The sequence below is a fragment of the Equus caballus genome, chromosome 8, assembly GCF_041296265.1.
Source record: "Equus caballus isolate H_3958 breed thoroughbred chromosome 8, TB-T2T, whole genome shotgun sequence".
In the NCBI taxonomy this organism is placed as follows: Eukaryota; Metazoa; Chordata; class Mammalia; order Perissodactyla; family Equidae; genus Equus; species Equus caballus.
The window spans coordinates 48,952,747-48,973,556 of record NC_091691.1 but is presented as its reverse complement, the minus strand read 5'-3'; the positions used below and the strand labels follow the sequence as shown (position 1 = coordinate 48,973,556).

At 37.1% G+C, this 20,810-nt stretch overlaps 1 protein-coding gene across 2 annotated transcripts in view; it reads right to left on the bottom strand.

The window, feature by feature from the left end:
• The window catches only part of ROCK1 (Rho associated coiled-coil containing protein kinase 1), a 160,832-nt gene that overhangs the window by 114,146 nt on the left and 25,876 nt on the right, over nucleotides 1-20,810 (bottom strand). For both annotated transcript variants that reach the window (NM_001163985.2, XM_014727604.3), the window contains exon 2: nucleotides 11,883-11,964. In NM_001163985.2, coding sequence (NP_001157457.1) covers nucleotides 11,883-11,964 — 82 coding nt within the window. The remainder of the gene's footprint in view (nucleotides 1-11,882; nucleotides 11,965-20,810) is intronic.

Sequence of the window (20,810 nt, the reverse complement as noted above, 5' to 3'; positions counted from 1 at the left end):
TGAATAGAGATTTCTCCCAAGAAGATATACAGATGGCCAACAGGCATATGAAAAGATGCTCAACATCATTAGCTATCAGGGAAATGCAAATCAAAACTACAATGAGATATCACCTCATTCTGGTCAGAATGGCTATAATTTACAAGATAGGAAATAACAAATGTTGAAGAGGGTGTGGAGAGAAGGGAACCCTTGTTCACTGCTGATGGCAGTGCACACTGGTGCAGCCACTATGGAAAGCAGTTTGGAGTATCCTCAGAAAATTAAGGACAGATCTCCCATATGATCCAGCTATTCCACTGCTGGGTATTTATCCAAAGAACTTGAAAACACAAAGGCATAAGGATACTTGCACCCCTATGTTCACTGCAGCATTATACACAATAGCCAAGACTTGGAAGCAACCTAGGTGCCCATCAAGGGACGAATGGATAAAGAAGATGTGGTATTTATACATGATGGACTACTACTCAGCCATAAAAAGTCACGAAATCCGGCCATTTGTGACAACATGATGGAGCTTGAGGGTATTATGCTGAGTGAAATAAGTCAGAGGGAGAAAGTCAAACACCATATGATCTCACTCATAAGTAGAAGATAAAAACGACAAAAAAAAAAAACCACATAGCATTGGAGATTGGACTGGTGGTTACCTTTGGGGAAGGGGGGAGGGGGGAGGGCAAAAGGGGTGATTAGGGTCACATGTGAGGGGATGCACTATAATTAGTGTTCGGGTGGTGAACATGATGTAATGTATACAGAATTCGAAATATGATGCACATCCAAAAAAATAAATAAATAAAATAAAAATAAAGTTAAAAAAAATGAATCTTGAATGATCACGCAGAGCTTCATTAAGAAAATCTACAGACAGTGATGTCAGCATCATGGTGGAGTGTGCTCTTCTCCCAGACTTTCCCCACAACACACAAGGAAAAGGACATTCACAAACCAACAGAGGACATTCACACAACACAAAAGATGTCTGAGAGACCCAGGCAGCCATACATCTGAAGGAGGAGGTGCTAGACCCCCAGGAGGAAGTGGAAGCCGGTAAGGGGATCTCTTTTCCCTCCCCGGCAGTGATCTATGGCAAGGGACCACAGCGGCTCTGAGAAAAGAAGGGGGAGGGGCAGCTCTTTGAAGAAACACCTTCGCTCTCCAAATTCCCTCATAGCCTGTGAGAAAGCTCCACACAGAGGGGGCAGAGCTACTACCGGGGTGTCATCACCAAGCCAGCACCCCAGAACAGCAGACAGCAAGGGCAGAGGGAGAATGCCCTGGGATCACACACACAAAAGAAAGTGCCCATCTGTTGCTCCAGCAACTCTTATTCAACATAGTACTGGAGGTTTTGGCCAGAGCAATTAGGCAAGAAAAAGAAATAAAAGGAATCCAAATAGGCAAGGAAGAAGGGAAACTCACTGTTTGCAGACGTGATTTTATGTATAGAAAACCCTCAAGAATCCATCAGAAAAGTATTAGAAATAATCAACAACTAAAGCAAAGTTGCAGGGTACAAAATCAACTTACAAAAATCAGTTGCATTTCTATATTTTAATAAGGAACTAACAGAAAGAGCACTCAAGAATACAATTCCATTAACAATTTCAACAAAAAGAATAAAATACCTAGGAATAAATTTAACCAAGGAGGTGAAAGATCTACACAATGAAAACCATAAGACATTACTGAAAGAAATCGATGATGACATAAAGAAATGGAAAGATATTCCATGCACATGGATTGGAAGAATAAATATAGTTCAAATGTCCATACTTCCTAAAACAATCTACAGATTCAATGCAATCCCAATCAAAATCCCAAAGACATTCTTCACGGAAATATAACAAAAAATCCTAAAATTCATATGGGGCAACAAAAGACCCTGAATAGCTAAAGCAATCCTGAGAAAACGGAACAACGCTGGAGGGATCACAATCCCTCACTTCAAAATATACTACCAAGAGATAGTAATCACAACAGCATCATATTGGCACAAAAACGGACACATAGATCAATGGAACAGAATTGAAAAGACCACACATCTATGGACAACTAATCTTCGACAAAGGAGCTAAGAACACACAATGGAGAAAGGAAAGTCGCTTCAATAAATGGTGCTGGGAAAACTGGACAGTCACATGCAAAAGAATGAAAGTAGACCATGATCTTTTGCCATACACAAAAACTAACTCAAAATGGATCGAAGACTTGAAAGTAAGATGTGAAACCATAAAATTCCTAGAAGAAAATATAGGTAGTACACTCTGACACTAAGATATCACCTTACACCCATTAGAATGGTTACAATCACCAAAACAAAAAATGACAAATGTTGGTGAGGATGTGGAGAAAAGGGAACCCTCCCAGACTGCTGGTGGGAATGCAAACCAGTGCGGCCACTATGGAAAACAGTATGGAGAATTCTTAAAAAATTAAAAACAGAAATATCATATGACCCAGCTGTCCCACTGATGGATATTATCCAAAGAACTTGAAATCAACAATTCAAAGAGACTTATGCATCCCTAGGGTCACTGCAGCATTATTCACAATAGCCAAGACGTAGAAGCCCATCAACTGATGACTGGATAAAGAAGATGTGGTATACATATACAATGGAATACTACTCAGCCATAAAAAAGGACAAAATCGTCCCATTTGCAACCATATGGATGGACCTTTGAGGGTATTAAGTTAAGCAAAATAAGCCAGACAGAGAAAGACGAACACCACATGATTTCGCTCACACGTGAAAGATAAACTAACACATGGACAGAGAGAACAGATTAGTGGTTACCAGAAGGGAAGGGTGTTGGTGGGGGCAAGGGGGTGGGCATAAGGGCTAAAGGGGCACATTTATATAGTGACAGACAAATAATAATGTACAGCTGAAATTTCACAATGTTATAAACTATTATGAACTCCAGAAAAGAGAAGAAAATCTACCAAAAGGCTGGGAATGAGGTTTGACTTAAATGTGTAATTAAAAATGAATCCTTTGACAGCAATGTAGCAAAGCAACTGTAAATGGGCAAAAGTAGATGCACTGAGACTAGACAGAAGACTTACTGCAATCATTCAAGCGGAGATGATGAAGCCTGAACAAGAGTAGTCGTAGTAGAAGACAAAGAAAAGGTTAGGCCTCTGTCTGAAGACTGCCACTAATCAGAAATCTACATTTAGCGGCCTTTTCTTTGGTTCACAATCAGAACATTTACTTATCTTTAATATTCTGGCAGCTCCACATTTCTCCAAAGTTTTTCCTAAGGATCCTCAATCACATCAGCATGTTAATTCAATATTCTAGGGTGTCGTCTGCCTCGATCTGGGGATGTAAACTAATTTAAAGTACTCAAATGTTTTCTCTTTCCCTGAACTTCAATTCCTTTAAGTTTAAAAATCATGAGAATAATGAAAACAAAAAATGATACACTAAGTAATTCTTCATCCAATCCATTAACCCAAAAGTTCCAATCTGTCATTTCAGTCTGTTCTTCCATTTGTCCTCCTTACCCCTTCCCGCTCATAAACCAAGTTCAATTTATACCAAACTCAAAGATAACATACTTCTGGATGGCTCTCTGACTTAATAAATGCTGTTCCCTCTCTGCCTGAATTGTTCTTCCTCAATTGAGAAATCTAGCCCATCCTTTAAGACTCAACTCAAATATAACATTCTTTCTGAAGTTTTCTTTACTCCCTCAAGCTGTGTATCATTACTTTCTCTACAAACTTCCACTATTATAAAGATGGATATATACATTATTATTCACTTCTGTGTGTATTTCCCTCCACAAGATGGGAAGATCTACAGTTTAAAAATACAAAAAACACTGTCTTATTTTTCATGTCTTTAGTGACTGGACATTCAAAAAATATTTCAAGAATAAATGGTCTCATGTAGTGAATTTACCATTTTCTCATACTTCTTGAACTCATAACTCTAAATGAGGAAAGGTTAGAGCGGGGAAGTTACTTTTGTTGTCTTAGAAACTTTTCGTACATCTTGGTTTATCAAAGGCTTTTGGCCTAACATAATTTCTATAGATTTATACTACTCTTTTGCATTTATTCCTGGATGTGTACTCATACTTGACATGCTCATTCATATGTTTCCAATTGGAACTGAGAACTCCGTATGGAATAACTCTGGTTTCTTTGGCTGCAACATTCTTTTATTTACACCTTCTTGAAATTTAATCCTTCACTTGGAATCACTATTAATAGAATTTATCTTTTCATTAAATTTTCTAAGCTTGGGGCATATGCCTGACTGTGCCCAGCATTTCTTTCCTTCATTAATATAAGGTCTTCAGAAGTGGTTCTCAACTGAGGGCAATTTTGACTCCTAGGGGACATATGGCTAAGTCTTGAGACATTTTTAGTTGTCACAACTGGGGAAGGAAGAGAGTGTGCTACTGGCATCTAGAAGATAGAGGCCAGGAATGCTGCTAAACATCCAACAACGCGAAGGAGTATCCCACAACAAAGAGTTATCTGACCCAAAATGTCAACAGTGCCACTATTGAGAAACCCTGGTCTTAGAGTAAACTGAATGCTTTGTCTCAAGGTCTCTGTCACATCCCAAATGCTAACCAATTCCTCTTTTTTGGTCACAAACTTAGAATAGCAATTACTCTCATTACTTCCTCAATAATTAAATTATCAGCAAAGCAAATAAAAAGTTCATTAACTGTTCTGTATGCTTTTATAAGTGGATAACTACTATACCATCACTACCATAGCTATTATGCCACTTTTGTAATCTGTATTAGGAAAGCTATAGTATGTAACCATAAAACATCATCTCTGGGTTTATTTTCTTTATCCAAACAAACACTCTCTACCACATGTTTACTCAGGTTCATGGATTTTCTTCATACAATGCTCTTCCCTCCTCCATTACCTTCTTTTAGACTGGTAAGATTTGCTTAATAAGTATGCTTTTCTACTAACATATCATAATTACGAATCTTGTACCCCAAAGTCTCAGTGACATTCATAATGGTTTACAAGCATATACAGTCATAATTACTGTTCCCAAATTCCACCTCCCTCCTCCCAAAGCCCCCCTCCCCAACATGTTTCTTTAAAAATGTGACTAACTCCCACCAAGATAGTTCACTTTATCTAGATATCTCTCTAACTCCTACTTAAAGTTCACTTTAAAATCTTTATCAGTTATGTAAGGCTGATAAACATTTTCTTTATAGTCCTCATCATTTAGCTATCATACACCAGAGTCCAGAAAAGAAAATCTTTCTATTTTTAACTAATTATTCAGTTAAATGGTCACAGATTCTCTTTTTCCTTTCAGTCTCCATACATTCTTCAACACAAAGAGATGAAAATTAACAGCTTGTAATACAGTTAAGCCTGGAGTTCAAAATATTTCAAGCTGCTTGCTATACTTTAAAGCTGCTATATTTTACTGAGACTTAAGCCGAATTATTATTAAGCCGAAAGATTTTATACCATACTCTAGGTGTATTCTTAGATCACTACATCTGGTATGTCAGCAAAAAGAAATTCAAAACAAAACATTTACCTTTAGTAAAATAATTTTAATGTACACACTAATGAAAGCTATAAATATCCACATAAATGAATTTCAGCAGTATGTAAAATACTATCCTATGAAAATATATTACTCTATGTAAAATATTACATAAATACAATTTCAGAAGGAAAATGTTATAATGTCATGTAAATGGAATCATACAGTAAGTACCTTTTGTGCCTAGCTTTTTTCACTTACCACAATCCTTTTGAGATTTACTGATGATGTTGCACCTATCAGTAGTTTACTCCTTTTTAACTGTTGAATGTTCCATATGGGGGGATGTACCACAATTTGCTTATCCACTTACCAGCTAATGGGCAGCTGGGTTGCTTCCACTTTACAGCAATTATAAATAAAGCCTTCTTAAACATTTTCATACAGGTCTTTGTGTGAATTCATGCTTTCACTTCTCTTGGATAAATACCCAGGAGTGAGATTCCTGGGTCATATGGTAAATGCATGTATAACTTTACAAGAAAAAATGCCAAATTGTTTTCCAAAGTGCCTTACCATTTTACAAACCAACCAGCAAAGTGTCAGAGTTCAGTTGCTCCACATTTTCATATACACTTACAATGTCAGTTTTTAAAATTTTATTCTTTTCTTTTTTTCCTCCTTCTTCTTCCCAAAGCCCTCCAGTACATAGTTGCATATTTTTAATTGTGGGTCCTTCTCACTATGACATGTGGGATGCCACCTCAGCATGGCCTGATGAGTGGCGCCAGGATCCAAACTGGCGAAATTCCGGGCTGCCAAAGCAGAGTGCACCAACCCAAGTACTTGGCCACGGGGCCAGCCCCTAATAGTTAAGTACTGGTATCTCACTGTGGTGATAATATGCAACTTTCTAATGACTAATCACGTTGAACAGCTTTTCATGTGCTTATGGGCACTGTGTATCTTCTTTGGAGAAATGTCTGTTCAATTCCTTTGACCGCTTTTTTTTTGGTGAGGGAGACTGGCCCTGAGCTAACATCCATAGCCAATCTTCCTCTTTTTGCTTGAGAAGAGTGGCCCTGAGCTAACATCTGTGCCAATCTTCCTCTATTTCACATGTGGGATGCCACCACAGCATGGCTTGATGAGCAGTGTGTAGGTCTGTACCTCAGATCCGAACCCTCAAACCCGGGCCCGTGAAGCAGAGCACATTAACTTAACCACTACACCACTGGGCAAGCCTCACTGTGACCATTTTTAAATTGGGTTGTCTTTTTATCATTGAGCTGTAAGACTTCTTTACATATCCTAGACACCAATCCTTTTTCAGTGTTACGATTTGCTAATATTTTCTCCCATTCTATGGGTTGTCTTTTCATTTTCTTGATAGTGTCCTTGGAAGCACAGAAGTTTTTAATTTTGATGATGTCCGACTTATTTTTCTTTTGCTGCTTGTACTTTAGATTATCTAAGAAACAATGGCCTAATCCAAGGTCATGAAGATTTACGCCTGTGTTTTCTTCTAAGAGTTTTATAGTTTTAGTTTTTACATTTTGAATTAATTTTGTATATGGTATGAGTCTGGAGTCCAACTTCATTCTTTTGCTATGGATATACAGCTGTCTGAGCACCATTTGTTGAAAGACTATTCTTTGCCCTTTCACATATTTTACAACTATTTTCTCCCAGTCTGTAGCTTTTTCTTAGCAGTGTCTTCTGAAGAGAAAACTTTTGAATTCTGATGAAGTCTAATCTATCTTTTTTTTTTTTTTTTTTTTAAATGGCTTGTGCAGGGCACCAGCCCCGGGGCCTAGTGGTTAAGTTTGGTGTGTTCCACTTTGGGGGCCCAAGTTTGGTTCCTGGGCACAGACCTACACTACTTGCCAGCCACCATGCTGTGGTGGCAACCCACAGACAAAATAGAGGAAGATCAGTACAGATGCTAGCTCAGGGTGAATCTTCCTCAGGAAAAAAAAACAAAAAAAGGTTGGTGCTATTTGTGTCCCATCTACGAAATTCTTCCCTAACAAAGTCTCAAATAGTTTCTGTTTTCTTCTGGAAATGTTATAATTTTAGCTATTACATTTAGGTCTATGAACCATATTGAGTTAATTTTTGTATATGGTGCGAAGTAAGGCTTGAATATTGAATTACCATATCATCTTTGTTGAAAAATCAATTGATCATATATGTATGGGTCTATGTCTGCACTCTCTATTCTGTTTCATTTATTTATGTGCTTATTCTTTCATTAACATTATACTGTCTTGATCTTGAAATCCAGTAATGTTAATCATCCAAATCTGCTCTTACTTTCCAAAATTGTTTGGACTACGTCAGATCCTTCAGATTTCCATACAATTTTAAAATTGCTTGTCACTTTACACAAAAAAGTCTGCTTAGGTTCTGAGAAGACACAGATTCTACAGATCAATTAATTTGGGCATTCTTGACATTTTAATATCAAATCGTCTAATGCATAAACATTGACTATCTGCTTGTTTTTTTGTAAGGTCTTCTTTAATTTCTCTCAGTAATATTATGCAGTTTTCAGTATACAGGTCTTATATATATTTTGCCAAATTTATCCCTAAATTTTTCATGTTTTTGCTTCTACTGTAAATGGTGCTATATATTATAATGTCAATTTCAAATTGCTTGTTGCTAAATATAGAGAAATACAATTGCTTTTTGTATACTAATCTTCTAACTTGCAACCTTGTTGAACTTAATTAGTTCTTCTAGCTTTTATTGTAGAATCCTGAGGATTTAGTATACAGAAAAGCATTTGTCTGAATACGTAAAATTTTACCTCTTCTTTTTTAATCTATATGATTTTTCTTTATTTTACATTATTGCACTGTCAAAAACTTCCAGAACAATGTTGAATGAAAGTGATGAGAGAAGACACACTTGCCTTTTCCCAAGCTTGGTAGAACATTTAGTCATACACAATTAAATACAATCTGAATTGTAGGTTTTTTGTAGATTCTCTTTATCAGGGTAAGAAAGTTTCCTTCAATTCCTAGTTTGCAGAGAGATTTTTTAATCAAGAATGGATACTGAGTCTTATCAGTCCTTTTTCTGTATCTTTTGAGATGATATTACAGATATTTTTAAATATGTTAATATGGTAAATTACACTAATTGATTTTTGAACTTCAAACTAACTTTGCAATCCTGGTATAAAGGTTCCTTGGTCACAATTTTTACCTGATGCTAGATATGACCTATTAAAATTTTGTTATATCATGGTACAAGAACAGGCATACAGATCAATGGAACAGAACTGAAAGCCTAGAAACAAAACCACACATCTATGGGCAGCTAATCTTAGACAAAGGAGCCAAGAACATACACCAGAGTAAGGAAAGCCTCTTTAATAATTGGTGCCGGGAAAACGTGACAGCCACAAGCAAAAAGTGGAAGTAGCCCACCAGCTTTCTCCATACACAAAAATAGACTCAAAATGAACCAAAGACTTGAAGGTAAGACCTGAAACCATAAAACTTCTGGAAGATAATATAGGTAGTACACTCTTTGACATCTGACTTAAAAGGATCTTTTCAAATACCATGTCTACTCAGACAAAGGAAACAAAAGAAAAAATAAACAAGCGGGACTTCATCAGACTAAAGAGCTTCTGCAAGGCAAAGGAAATCAAGATCAAAATGAAAAACATCCCACCAAATGGGAGAAAACATTCGCAAATGATATATCTGATACGGGTTAATCACCCTAATATACAAAGACTTACACAAATGAACTACAAATAAACAAACAACCCAATCAAAAACTGGGCAGAGGATATGAACAGACATTTTTCCAAAGAAAATATAAAGGGGGCTAATAGGCACATAAAAAGATGCTCAATATCATTAATCATCAGGGAAATGCCAATCAAAACTACACTTAGATATCATCTTATGCCCGTTAGAATGGCTATAATCACCAAGACAAAAAACAACAAATGTTGGAGAGGTTGTGGTGAAAAGAGAACCCTCATACACTGCTGGTGGGAATGCAAACTGGTGCAGCCACTATGGAAAACAGTATGGAGATTTCTCAAAAAATTAAAAATAGAAATACCATATGACCCAGCTATCCCACTACTGGATATTTACCCAAAGAACTTGAAATCAACAATTCAAAGAGACTTATTCACCCCTATGTTCATTGCAGCATTAATCACAATAGCTAAGATGTGGAAGCAACCCAAACGCCCATTGACTGATGATCAGATAAAGAAGACGTGGTGTATACACACACACACACACACACACACACACACACACACACACACAATGGAATACTACTCAGCCATAAAAAAAGACAAAATCATCCCATTCACAACCACATGGATGGACCTTGAGGGCATTATGTTAAGCAAACTAAGCCAGACAGAGAAAGACAAACACCATATGATTTCACTCATATGTGGAATATAAACAAACTTAAGGACAAAGAGAACAATTTAGTGGTTACCAGGGGGATGAGGGGTGGAGTGTGGGCACAAGGGGTGAAGGGGAAAATTTATATGTTGTCTGACAAACATTAATGTACAACTGAAATTTCACAGTGTTATAAACTATTATGACCACAATAAAAAAAATTGCTATATTATTCTCCATACTTTTCTCCAATTTAAAAACCAGACTAAACTACACAAGTTTATCAGTTAAAACAGTTTACTTCAGCTTTATACTTTCATTTTATTTTACTTATCTCTACTGTGGTTATTGATATGTCTATTTATAAAACATAATATAAAGGTATACTTAATATTACGAAAGCAGCAATTTGCACAGCAAAAGGAGTAATAGATTAAGAAAGCATGTGTTTCAATTCTTGCTACCCAACTTTACAAAATTACACACCCTCCTTCGTACTAGTAAGCATTTATCCTTTGCCTCCCATCAAATAAGAAATGGCCAAGTTTCTCCATCTTTTGCTATAGTGTTAAGCAGAGAGGTAAGCAAATGTAAACAGTAGGGCCAGTCTCGGTGGCCTAGTGGTAAAGTTCAGCCTGCTCTGCTTCAGCGGCCCGGGTTCAGTTCCCAGGCATGGACTATACCACTCTGTTAGCAGCCATGCTGTTCCAGCAGCCCACATATTAAAAAATAGAGAAAGATTGGCATGGATGTTAGCTCAGGGCAAATCTTCCTCAGGAAAGAAAACAAATATTTTTTTTAAAGGGACTGGCCCGGTGGCATAGTGGTTAAGTTAGCCCACTCTGCTTTGGTGGCCCAGGGTTCACAGGTTTGGATCCTGGGAGTGGACATACACAGCATTCATCAAGCCATGTTGTGGCAGCATCCCACATACAAAAGAGAGGAAAGTGGCACAGATGTTACCTCAGAGCAATCTTCCTCAAGCAAAAAGAGGAAGATTGGCAACAGATACTAGCTCAGGGCCAATTTTCCTCACCAAAAAGAAAAAAAAAACCCCATAAACAGTAATAAAATTTTCCTGGCATTTCAGTAAGATGTGAGAAATCAAGAAAACTTTCATACTTAAAAAGTTCCCAATTCAGAATCTGGCACCATATCCCAAAGTAAAATTAAGGCTGAATAAATATTTTCATTAAAAACAGAAAAACTAAGAAAACAGAATTGTTAAGTAAAATTCTTAGGCAAGATTTCAAAGTGTAAAAGAAACTACAACAAAGTAAAAAGATTTAACTATTTAGAAAATAAAACTTTTCTGACAAAATATATGTAACCAAAATTGAAAGATAATGCAAAAACCAACCCAACCTAAATCTATCAATATGTATGGTTTAGGAACAGAAATAAAGAAACAGAGTGGGGATGACTTTATGATGTACATCTTATTCCCAATTCTTTAAGATTAAAATTTTAAAACTATTTTAATAAGTTCTTTAATCAAATTTTTAAAGGATAGTATCTAATATCAAAATCCAAAAAAGTTTTCAGAAAACAACATCTGTAAAACTTAAATATAAGCCAGCTTTCATGGAGAAAATTCTTATAAGTCTATGGTAGCAGAGCTTTTCATATATAATCTAATCTTAACTGCAGTTTTAAAATACAGCTAATTCATTACAGAAGAAAAATAGAGGATAAATATAACATTATTGAAATTCAATGTGCAGGTACATATATGCTTATTTTAACACTTATTTGAGCCACTTTGTTTTGAGTCCCTTCCCTGCAAAATATTTTATAGATTCTCCTGATTGGTACACAAACTGACTAATACGGTTTCTTTCGCATTTCTACTCAGTTTAGGTACGAATTATTGATGAAATAACCAAAGAGTAGACAGAAGGAAAAAAAGAAATTTTTTAAAATGATCTAAGTCAAGATTGTGTTACATACAATCTGTCATTAACCTCCACAAAAAAATTACTTACATCTGCTTAAAAAGTTGTCAATATTTTTGTTTTTTCTTAAGGCAGGAAAATCCAAATCATATACCAAAGCATCCAATCCATCCTAAACAAATAAACAAACAGACAGTTAGTTTTTTGGATCACACCATGAACACTTTCCTTTCTTATGAGTAAAGAATAAAACATATGCTTTGACATTTAATTTGCCCTCTCTCATACATCTTGCATTCATTTAACACCTTCTACAAGGCTACATGAGTACCAGGACAAGAAAATATTTGTTTTTATTTCATATAGGGATGAAATAAATTTTCACCTTCTAACTCTCTCCCAGGCCAGGGAGCAGCAAAATCACCAAAAATTGGCTACAAGTGACTTCAGCTTATGCCCTTTTCCCCTCATAAGGGCATGAAATTTTATTTTTCACTTCCCCTTCTACTTAGTGCACATATCTTTGTTTCACAGACACTCAGCAAAAACAAATGGCCTATATTTGTGACTACAAGTATTTCACAAGGTAGTAGCTAAGTAGCAGTTCCTAAAATGTGAAGTTTAGTATAAAATAAATTCTTAGATACATTTTTTCCTTTCCTTTTTTTTTTTTTTTTTGAGGGAGATTAACCCTGATCTAACATCTGCCACCAATCCTCCTCTTTTTTTTGATGAGGAAGATTGGCCCTGAGGTAACATCCATGCCCATCTTCCTCTACTTTATATGTGGGATGCCTGCCACAGCATGGTTTGATGAGCAGGTGCACAGGTCTGCACCAGGGATCAGAGCCAGCAACCCCTGGCCACCAAAGTGGAGTGTGTGAACTTAACGGCTGCACCACCAAGCTGGTCCCTAGATAATTTTTTAATTACAAAAACATATTGGGTTTTCCTAAGGGTTCTCTTTCTTTCTTTGAAGCACTTTCTAGGGCAATCATTAGTAAAGGACAAACTTTAGTTTTTACTGTTCGGTGGATGTTTAAATATTATCTAAGCAAGTACAGGGCAATGCGAAGGTGTACTAATCAGTGTTGAAGTGGAAATGCATCTATTCAGATTATATCCTGTCATGTAGCAGGAGGAACATGCAAATAATCCCAAGTAATTTTTATTTTATTTAGCTGGGGAAATTAAGTTTGTTCCAGCAGAGCCCAAGAATAAAAACAAGCAGCAAGGGCCAGCCCGGTGGTGTAGTAGCTAAGTTCACGCACTCTGCTTTGGCGGTCCAGGGTTTGCGGGTTCAGATCCTGGGCCTGCATCTACACACTGCTCATAAAGCCAGGCTGTGGCGGCGACTCACATAAAAAATAGAGGAAGATTGGCACAGATGTTAGCTCAGTGACAACCTTCCTCAAGCAAAAAGAGGAAGGTTGACAACAAATACTAGCTCAGGGTCAATATTTCTACCAAAAAAAAAAAGAAAAGAACAGAAGCAGCAAAGGAAGACTCGACCCTGGACAGTCATGTTCATAAAAGATAGAATGAAAAATTAAAGCCAGAGGATATACAGACTTTACACTTTGTATTAAGCCACGAGTGTGAATTACTCAGCTTTTACAAGACTTAAAATAGTCCCGCTAGGAAAACAAAAAGTAGAGTAAAATTTAAACAGGCCTTAAAATATATCACTGCATAAGTTGGAAACTGACCATGGAGAAGATGGCTAGTAATACCAATGTTATTCACTGCTTTAAGAGACCAACCCACCCTATACTGGCTTTTCAAAATTCAGAAGTTTGTACAGATCTGAAGAAAAAGCTCCTCCTCTGAAGCAAGTTCATCTATCCCTGAGATACATTTCTTAGAGTTCTATAAGCCAACTGAATATTTATTTTGCATATTAATTCTTTTTAAAGAAAAGAGATGAGAACTTTCACATGAGAACTTGACTTTTAGGAAGACCAGCTAATGCTTGGTCTATTTTAAATTGAATAACCAAACCAATAAGTATTGGAATTCACTATTTTCTAGGAAAAGGCAAATTAAATATGAATATTTAAAAAAGGGGGGGCTGGCCCCATGGCATAGTGGTTAAGTTCAGCATGCTCTGCTTTGGCAGCCCAGGTTCGTGGGTTCGGTTTCCGGGTAGGGACCTACACCACTTGTCAGCCATGCTGTGGTGGTGACCCACATGCAAAGTGGAGGAAGACTGGCACAGATATTAGCTCAAGGCTAATCTTCCTCAAGCCGAAAAAAAAAAAAAGAGTTAGATTGTCAACATATGTTAGCTCAGGGCCAATCTTCCTTAGGAGGAAAAAAACACCTTTGACCAGATTTTTAAGTTCTTTAAGGCAGAAACCACAATCAACATCTCGTTTTCTCCCACAGCATCTTATAGAATGATCTGAACAAGTTGGCACAAAATGTACAGTAAACCAAGGCCAGTCTGGTGGCATAGCAGTTAAGTTTGTTGGTTCAGATCCCCAGCGCAGACCTATGCACCACTTATCAAGCCATGCTGAGGTAGGCATCCCACATATAAAGTAGAGGAAGATGGGCATAGATGTTAGCTCAGGGACACTCTTCCTTAGCAAAAAAGAGGAGGAATGGTGATGGATGTTAGCTCAGGGCTAATCGTCCTCAAAAGAAAAAAAGAAAAAGTATGTATGTTAAACCAATGATTTTTACGCTCAACAGCAAAAGCATTACATTATTCAAGAAGCAATATTCTTCTTAGATTAGATACTAAGCTTCAGTGCACTGTGTCACTCCAAAAAATTATACAGACCATAGAGGAGTGCAAGTACTATTACCTACACAAGAAAAATTTTACACCAAATTTTGATACCTTAAATTTGTCTAGGAAATGCAAGTAGGTATAATGGAATAACCTCAATATATTATTATACTTTGTAACTATTATTTTAAGAGCTCCTAGTAAACATCTACTTCAAAAGGCACTTTCCAGTTTTAAAAGGCTCAGAACATCTAAATTTATAATAGCTTAAATTGTTTCCTGATATCAAATAAAACACTAAAAAGTGAGGGAAAAGTATATTAAATTTTACTCACATGCTCTCTTTGGTAAATATACTGAAAACAACTGCCTCCAATCTTACTCCAAATATGTTTTACAAAATGTTGGACAAAAAAGAACCTCAAAAATTACCTTGTTTAACCAACTCATTTTATAGCCAAGGCAAATAATGAGAAATATTAACTGGCTTGTGCAACGCCACAGAGCTAGCTAGTCAGCTGTGTCCAAATCAAAATACTCTTTCTAGTAGTTATAGACATAACATGACCACGACGAAAATATAATTTAAAATATCCTGACTCTCTTAAAAATGAAATTAGGAATTAAGAATAACAATGTATATTTAAACCAAGATATACTGTTCAAAAAGTAACAGAAATTGGGGCCGCCCGGTGGCGCAGCAGTTAAGTGCGCACATTCTGCTTTGGCGGCCCTAGGGTTCACTGGTTCGGATCCCGGGTGCGGACATGGCACAGATTGGCAAGCCAGGCTGTGGTAGGGGTCCCAAGCATAAAGGAGAGGAAGATGGGCACGGATGTTAGCTCAGGCCCAGGCTTCCTCAGAAAAAAAGAGGAGGATTGGCAGATGTTAGCTCAGGGCTAGTCTTCCTCAAAAAAAAAAAAAAGAAGGGGCTGGCCCCGTGACCGAGTGGTTAAGTTCGCGCGCTCTGCTGCAGGCAGCCCAGTGTTTTGTTGGTTCGAATCCTGGGCACACACATGGCACTGCTCGTCAAACCACGCTGAGGCAGCGTCCCACATGCCACAACTAGAAGGACCCACAATGAAGAATATACAACTATGTACCGGGGGGCTTTGGGGAGAAAAAGGAAAAAAAAAAAATCTTTAAAAAACTAACAGAAATTAATAGAAAATCATAAGTCATTCTTCTAATTACTGGCAAGGACTCAAACCTAGTGTTCTCACTCAAAATCCTATGTTTTCTCTATTATACCTCATGTTTTACTCATAGCATGGCAGATACTGTGGGCTTTCTTACCCCAACAATTATTACCCCCTTCTACCTTCCTAATTTAACCTTGTTTCTTTTCAGGGCACCTACCCTCTTCCATGAGACTATGAGCTTCCAATGAGGGAGAGACCTTATCCAGCTCCAGAAGATTGGTTCTGATTAGTCTAATTTAAGTAAAACATGGAGGCCCATTACTTTTGCCAGTGTTCAGCTTAAGTACAGGAACATGGCAATAATCTGGCACATGAGACATGAGGGAAAACCTACTGAAAGGTTTCTGAGAAAAGCTTCTTCTCTCTTGAAAGAGAGACAACTAAGACCCAGCCTCTCCTTTCATGAAAAATTGTCATGTCTGTATGTGACACCTTAAACAACAGCAACCATCTTGCAGCCTCAAGGGAAGTTGGCAGAGGAAAAAGCCAAACACAATGAGGATGACAGAGCTAAAGGACAGAAGGAACGTGGGTCCTGATGTTTGTTGAACCACTGAATTAACCTACTCTGCAGCCACTTTACTGATACTTTCTTGAGATAATAAATTTTCCTTATGGTTTAACTCAATTTGCATTGGGTTTTCTATTTCTTGTGACTAAAAGCATCCTAAGTGAATTACACTGTAAGAGCTCAATAATTAACACCAATGAGTTGAAATAGCATTAATCAATGCGTAAGCTAAAGGACTTGTTGCACTGAAAAGGCAAGAGAACTGCCCATTCAATAGTGAGCCAAGGGGCAAGATGGGGCTGACAAAAAGTGTCACTCTTAGGTAAATGTTGTTTGTGTAACTGGACAGCACTATGGAGAAGATTTTTGAGTTATACTTAATAATAATGAATTCCAGATGGGTCAAAAAAATTCTACCATGAAAAAATAAAGCAAAAGCATTTTAAAGAAAAAAATCTATTTGCATGTTACTGTTGGGAGGACAAGTCATATAACCTTTCTTTGCCACAGTTTTCTCTTTTGTAAAATGGGGATAATTACCTACAACTCATAAGGGATTTACGAAAATTAAATGAGTAAAGTACGTGAAGTATTTGGCCCTTAAGAGTCCCACTTCCCTCTCTTTATTTCTCTAGTTGACATTTGAAAGTTCTACAAGTCAGTATCACTAGTGATAGAAAGGACTTAAAGAGAAAATAGACATTTTAGTTATGTCGTCATAAAACCTTAAGAGTAAATATTAGGTCACAATGTTAAATCCTTTCACAATGTAGTAATCTCACCTATGATTTTTTCCTTTTTTTTTTACATAGGGGCATCTGACTTTTGCTTGACCAGAGAATGTGATCATGCATTTGCTAACGGAAGATGAACTGCCTCAACTAATTGTATATGGTTCACTACGTGTTTGGACCTATCATCATACACTTTAAATTCTTTCTTTGCTAAGGCAGATTTGCCCTGAGCTAACATCTGTGCCAATCTTCCTCTATTTTGTGTGTGGGTTGTTGCCAGAGCATGGCCGATGATAAGTGGTGTAGATCCGCACCCAGGAACCAAACCCAGGCCACGGAAGCAGAGCACGCCGAACTTAACCACTAGGCCAGGAGGCTGGCCCCATACACTTTAATTTTATAGTAGTATTAGATAGTATATGGCTTTTCAGTATCATCCGTAAGTAAAACTTATGTGCCTTCTATCAGAGAAATAAAAGTAAAGAGAAAGAAAGTATTCTTCTAGCATAATCTAAAGCATAGACCAACAGAGGCTAGAGGGAGTCAAGACACTGGGGTGGGGGAAGAGGGATGCAGGCTTCTACTTTAATGCAGTGGAGAAGCTACAGAACATAAGGAATATCTATATCCAACCATGAACTGGGACCAGGAATCCTGACTTTAATTCAACACTCCAAAGTTCTGTAAAATAATGAAGGATAAGACTTCCCCACTTCCTAAAGTCTATATTCTATATCACCAGAACTCAGGAGCTTAACAGAAACTAACATTCCTCCAAGTGCAAAAACAATTCACAAGAAATAACAGCCAAAGTATGCAGTCTGACTGCTTCTTCACTTAATTTTATGACTTGGGCATGAAGGGAAGCTACGTTCTACTTTCACAACATGTTCATCATACAGCTTAATCATGAATTTAAGAAATGTAGAGAAGATACACAAGAGAGAAGCCAAACAATGTCAAAGAATTACAATAATTAAATTCTTTGCTATCCATAGTTCAACAATGACAGTAGACCAGTTATAGCAGTATATTTCGAAAGAAGCTAGTTACAATGGAGAAGTACTTTCACAGACACACAAAGGAAGGTAAAATTAATTGCAAGCATAACATTTTATAAGAATCTCTAAAGAATGAACATTTCAAATTTCTTAAGAAGGACTGGTAATAGGAGGGAGAAAAGCACCAGTTGTGTTATCTCACAACAGAGCTTAAGCAAGAAAAGAAGTAGAAGAAAATTACTCAACTGAACACTGCTGCAAACTTTAGTTCTCTGGATAGTTTTAAATTACAAAAAAAAAAGACTCATGTATAAAATATCATTTATGATTAGATCCATTAGGAATAATACATTTGTTATAAGGTATGAAAATATAATTGCACTAGGAAAGAAAGATACACCATGTATAAAAACATTCATTTTTAAGTAAAATTTCAAAAATCTACATGTTACTATTCTAAACTTGAGAATACTTTTTGAGAAACTACAGAAAAAATCCATTAAAACTAGGGCAGTAAAATCAGGGCTTCTGAAAACCAAACTATTTCCAAAATAGGCTGACATTTGGCACTAAAAGACTCCTGACAAACTTTTGATGACAGGGGCCAACCTGGAGGTGCAGTGGTTAAGTGTGCATGTTCCACTTCGGCAGCCCGGGGTTCACCAGTTCAGATCCCAGGTGTGGACATGGCACTGGCTTGGCAAGCCATGCTGTGGTAGGCGTCCCACACAGAAAGCAGAGGAACATGGGCACGAATGTGAGCTCAGGGCCAGTCTTCCTCAGCAAAAAAGAGGAGGATGGGCGGCAGATGTTAGCTCAGGGCTAATCTTCCTCAAAAAAAAAACTTTTGATGACAGAGAATGTACTAAAGAAAACATTTTTGATACATGTAAATCTCTTCACTAGGTAAAGAAAGAAGGAATTTCTCAAAATTAAGCACTGATATGAAAACAAAAACAGAATTTCCTCAGAGGGTTTTAACTTCTGATATTAAATACAGTTAAAATCTGTTTAACCAGTGTGACATTACTACATATATTAATGCTCCCTAGGACAAATATAGTGCAAAAAAATTAAGTATTGCAACTATTTAGCAAAACATACAATGGCTCTTCCAGATCAGTCTCCAACTATGCCTTTCCAGCCTCATTTTCTCTGCATGCATGTATGTAGGCTTAAGCCACAATATGCTACCAGCCATCTCCCAAACAGGCCCTGCTTAATCCACCCAATGTCTTTGCACCTGCTCTTTTCTCCAGCTGGAATGTGAACATTACTTATGTTCAGACTGCCTCAAATGTCACTTACTTTATGCTGCCTTCCCCAACACCCTGAGAAAATGTTAATAATGACCTCCCATGTGCTTCCTATTATAGGAATCATTGCATTTAATTGTTATATCATAATTATTTATTTATAAGTCTGCCTCCTACTCAGTAGGAAGACAGAAATATTAATAGTAATAACAATAATAACAAATACTTCCTGTCTCTGAGAGTTCATTGGTTAGTAGGTAGAAAAAGTAAATAACATAGGATCCTCAGTCTTATAAATAGGTACTACATGACAGAGAAAGGACAGTTTAATCAACTGGAGTTTCATAAAGCAGATGAAATTTGAGCTGATCCCTACAGAATAGAATTTAGAAAGAATAAGACGGAGGTGAGGCAAGGCAATCTCGAGAGAGGAAAGACAAGGACAATTTGGAGAAAGAGAATAGGATGGTCTGGTTGTGGAAGGATGAGAGAAGGAGGTGCAGGAGACAAAGCTCTGAAGATGGGTTACAGAATGTGCATTAAAGGTATAACATACCAGGCTAAGAATTTGGGTATTTATCTTCTGATATCCATTTGGAACCACAAAAATTTGGGGGGGAAGGAGAGTGACATGACTGGTTTTTAGTTTATTAAAGTCTGACAATGATAAAGATGATGAATTAGAACAAGGAAAAAAAGGTGGAAAAGGGAGCAATGAGGAGGACACTGTGGTAATACAAGCACAAGAAGATAAAAACCTGAACTAGCAGCTGGTCCGTGGCCAAGTGGTTAAGGTCACATGCTCCGCTTTGGTGGCCCAGGGTTTCTCTAGTTCGGATCCTGGGCGCAGACATGGCACTGCTCATCAGACCATGCTGAGGCAGCATCCCACATAGCACAACCAGAAGGACCTGCAACTAGAATATATAACTATGTTCTGGAGGCTTTGGGGGGAAAGAAGGGAAAAAAAAAAAAAAAAAAGAATATTGCCAACAGTTGCCAGCTCAGGTGCCAATCTTAAAAAAAAAAAAAAAGTCTAAACTAGGGCTACAGGAATGGAGCATTAGAAGCAAAAGAACCTGCTGAATGACTGAAAGATGGCAGGAAGGGTTAAGAACGATTATATGATTGTAAAAATGACTCTATATCCTCCAGTTTAGGTGAGTAGATAATGACTTCATTAACCAGGGAAAGAATACAATTTGAAGAGAGAACACAAATTTTAGACATACTAAATTTGAAGTCACTGTAGGATACTATTTTATGGATAACTAGATGGCCGCTGAAAATATGAGCTTGAATTCAACAGAAGGATTGAACTGTGATATATGTTTGTAAATCATGAGAACACACTTAAATCTACAAAAACAGATGCAACAACTCAACAGAAACAACTCATTCTCCCAGACGTTTAAAAAAAAAACAAAAAACCAAAACACAAAACCCAAAAGTTCTTTGAACTTTGTAGGAACTCAGAAAAACAATCAAAGGTTTTAGAGCAATTAAGCAAATGTCCAGTCCAGTAAAAGCCATCTTTAAATGGTAGGAAAATTTTGTAACATTTTTACTTACTCTTA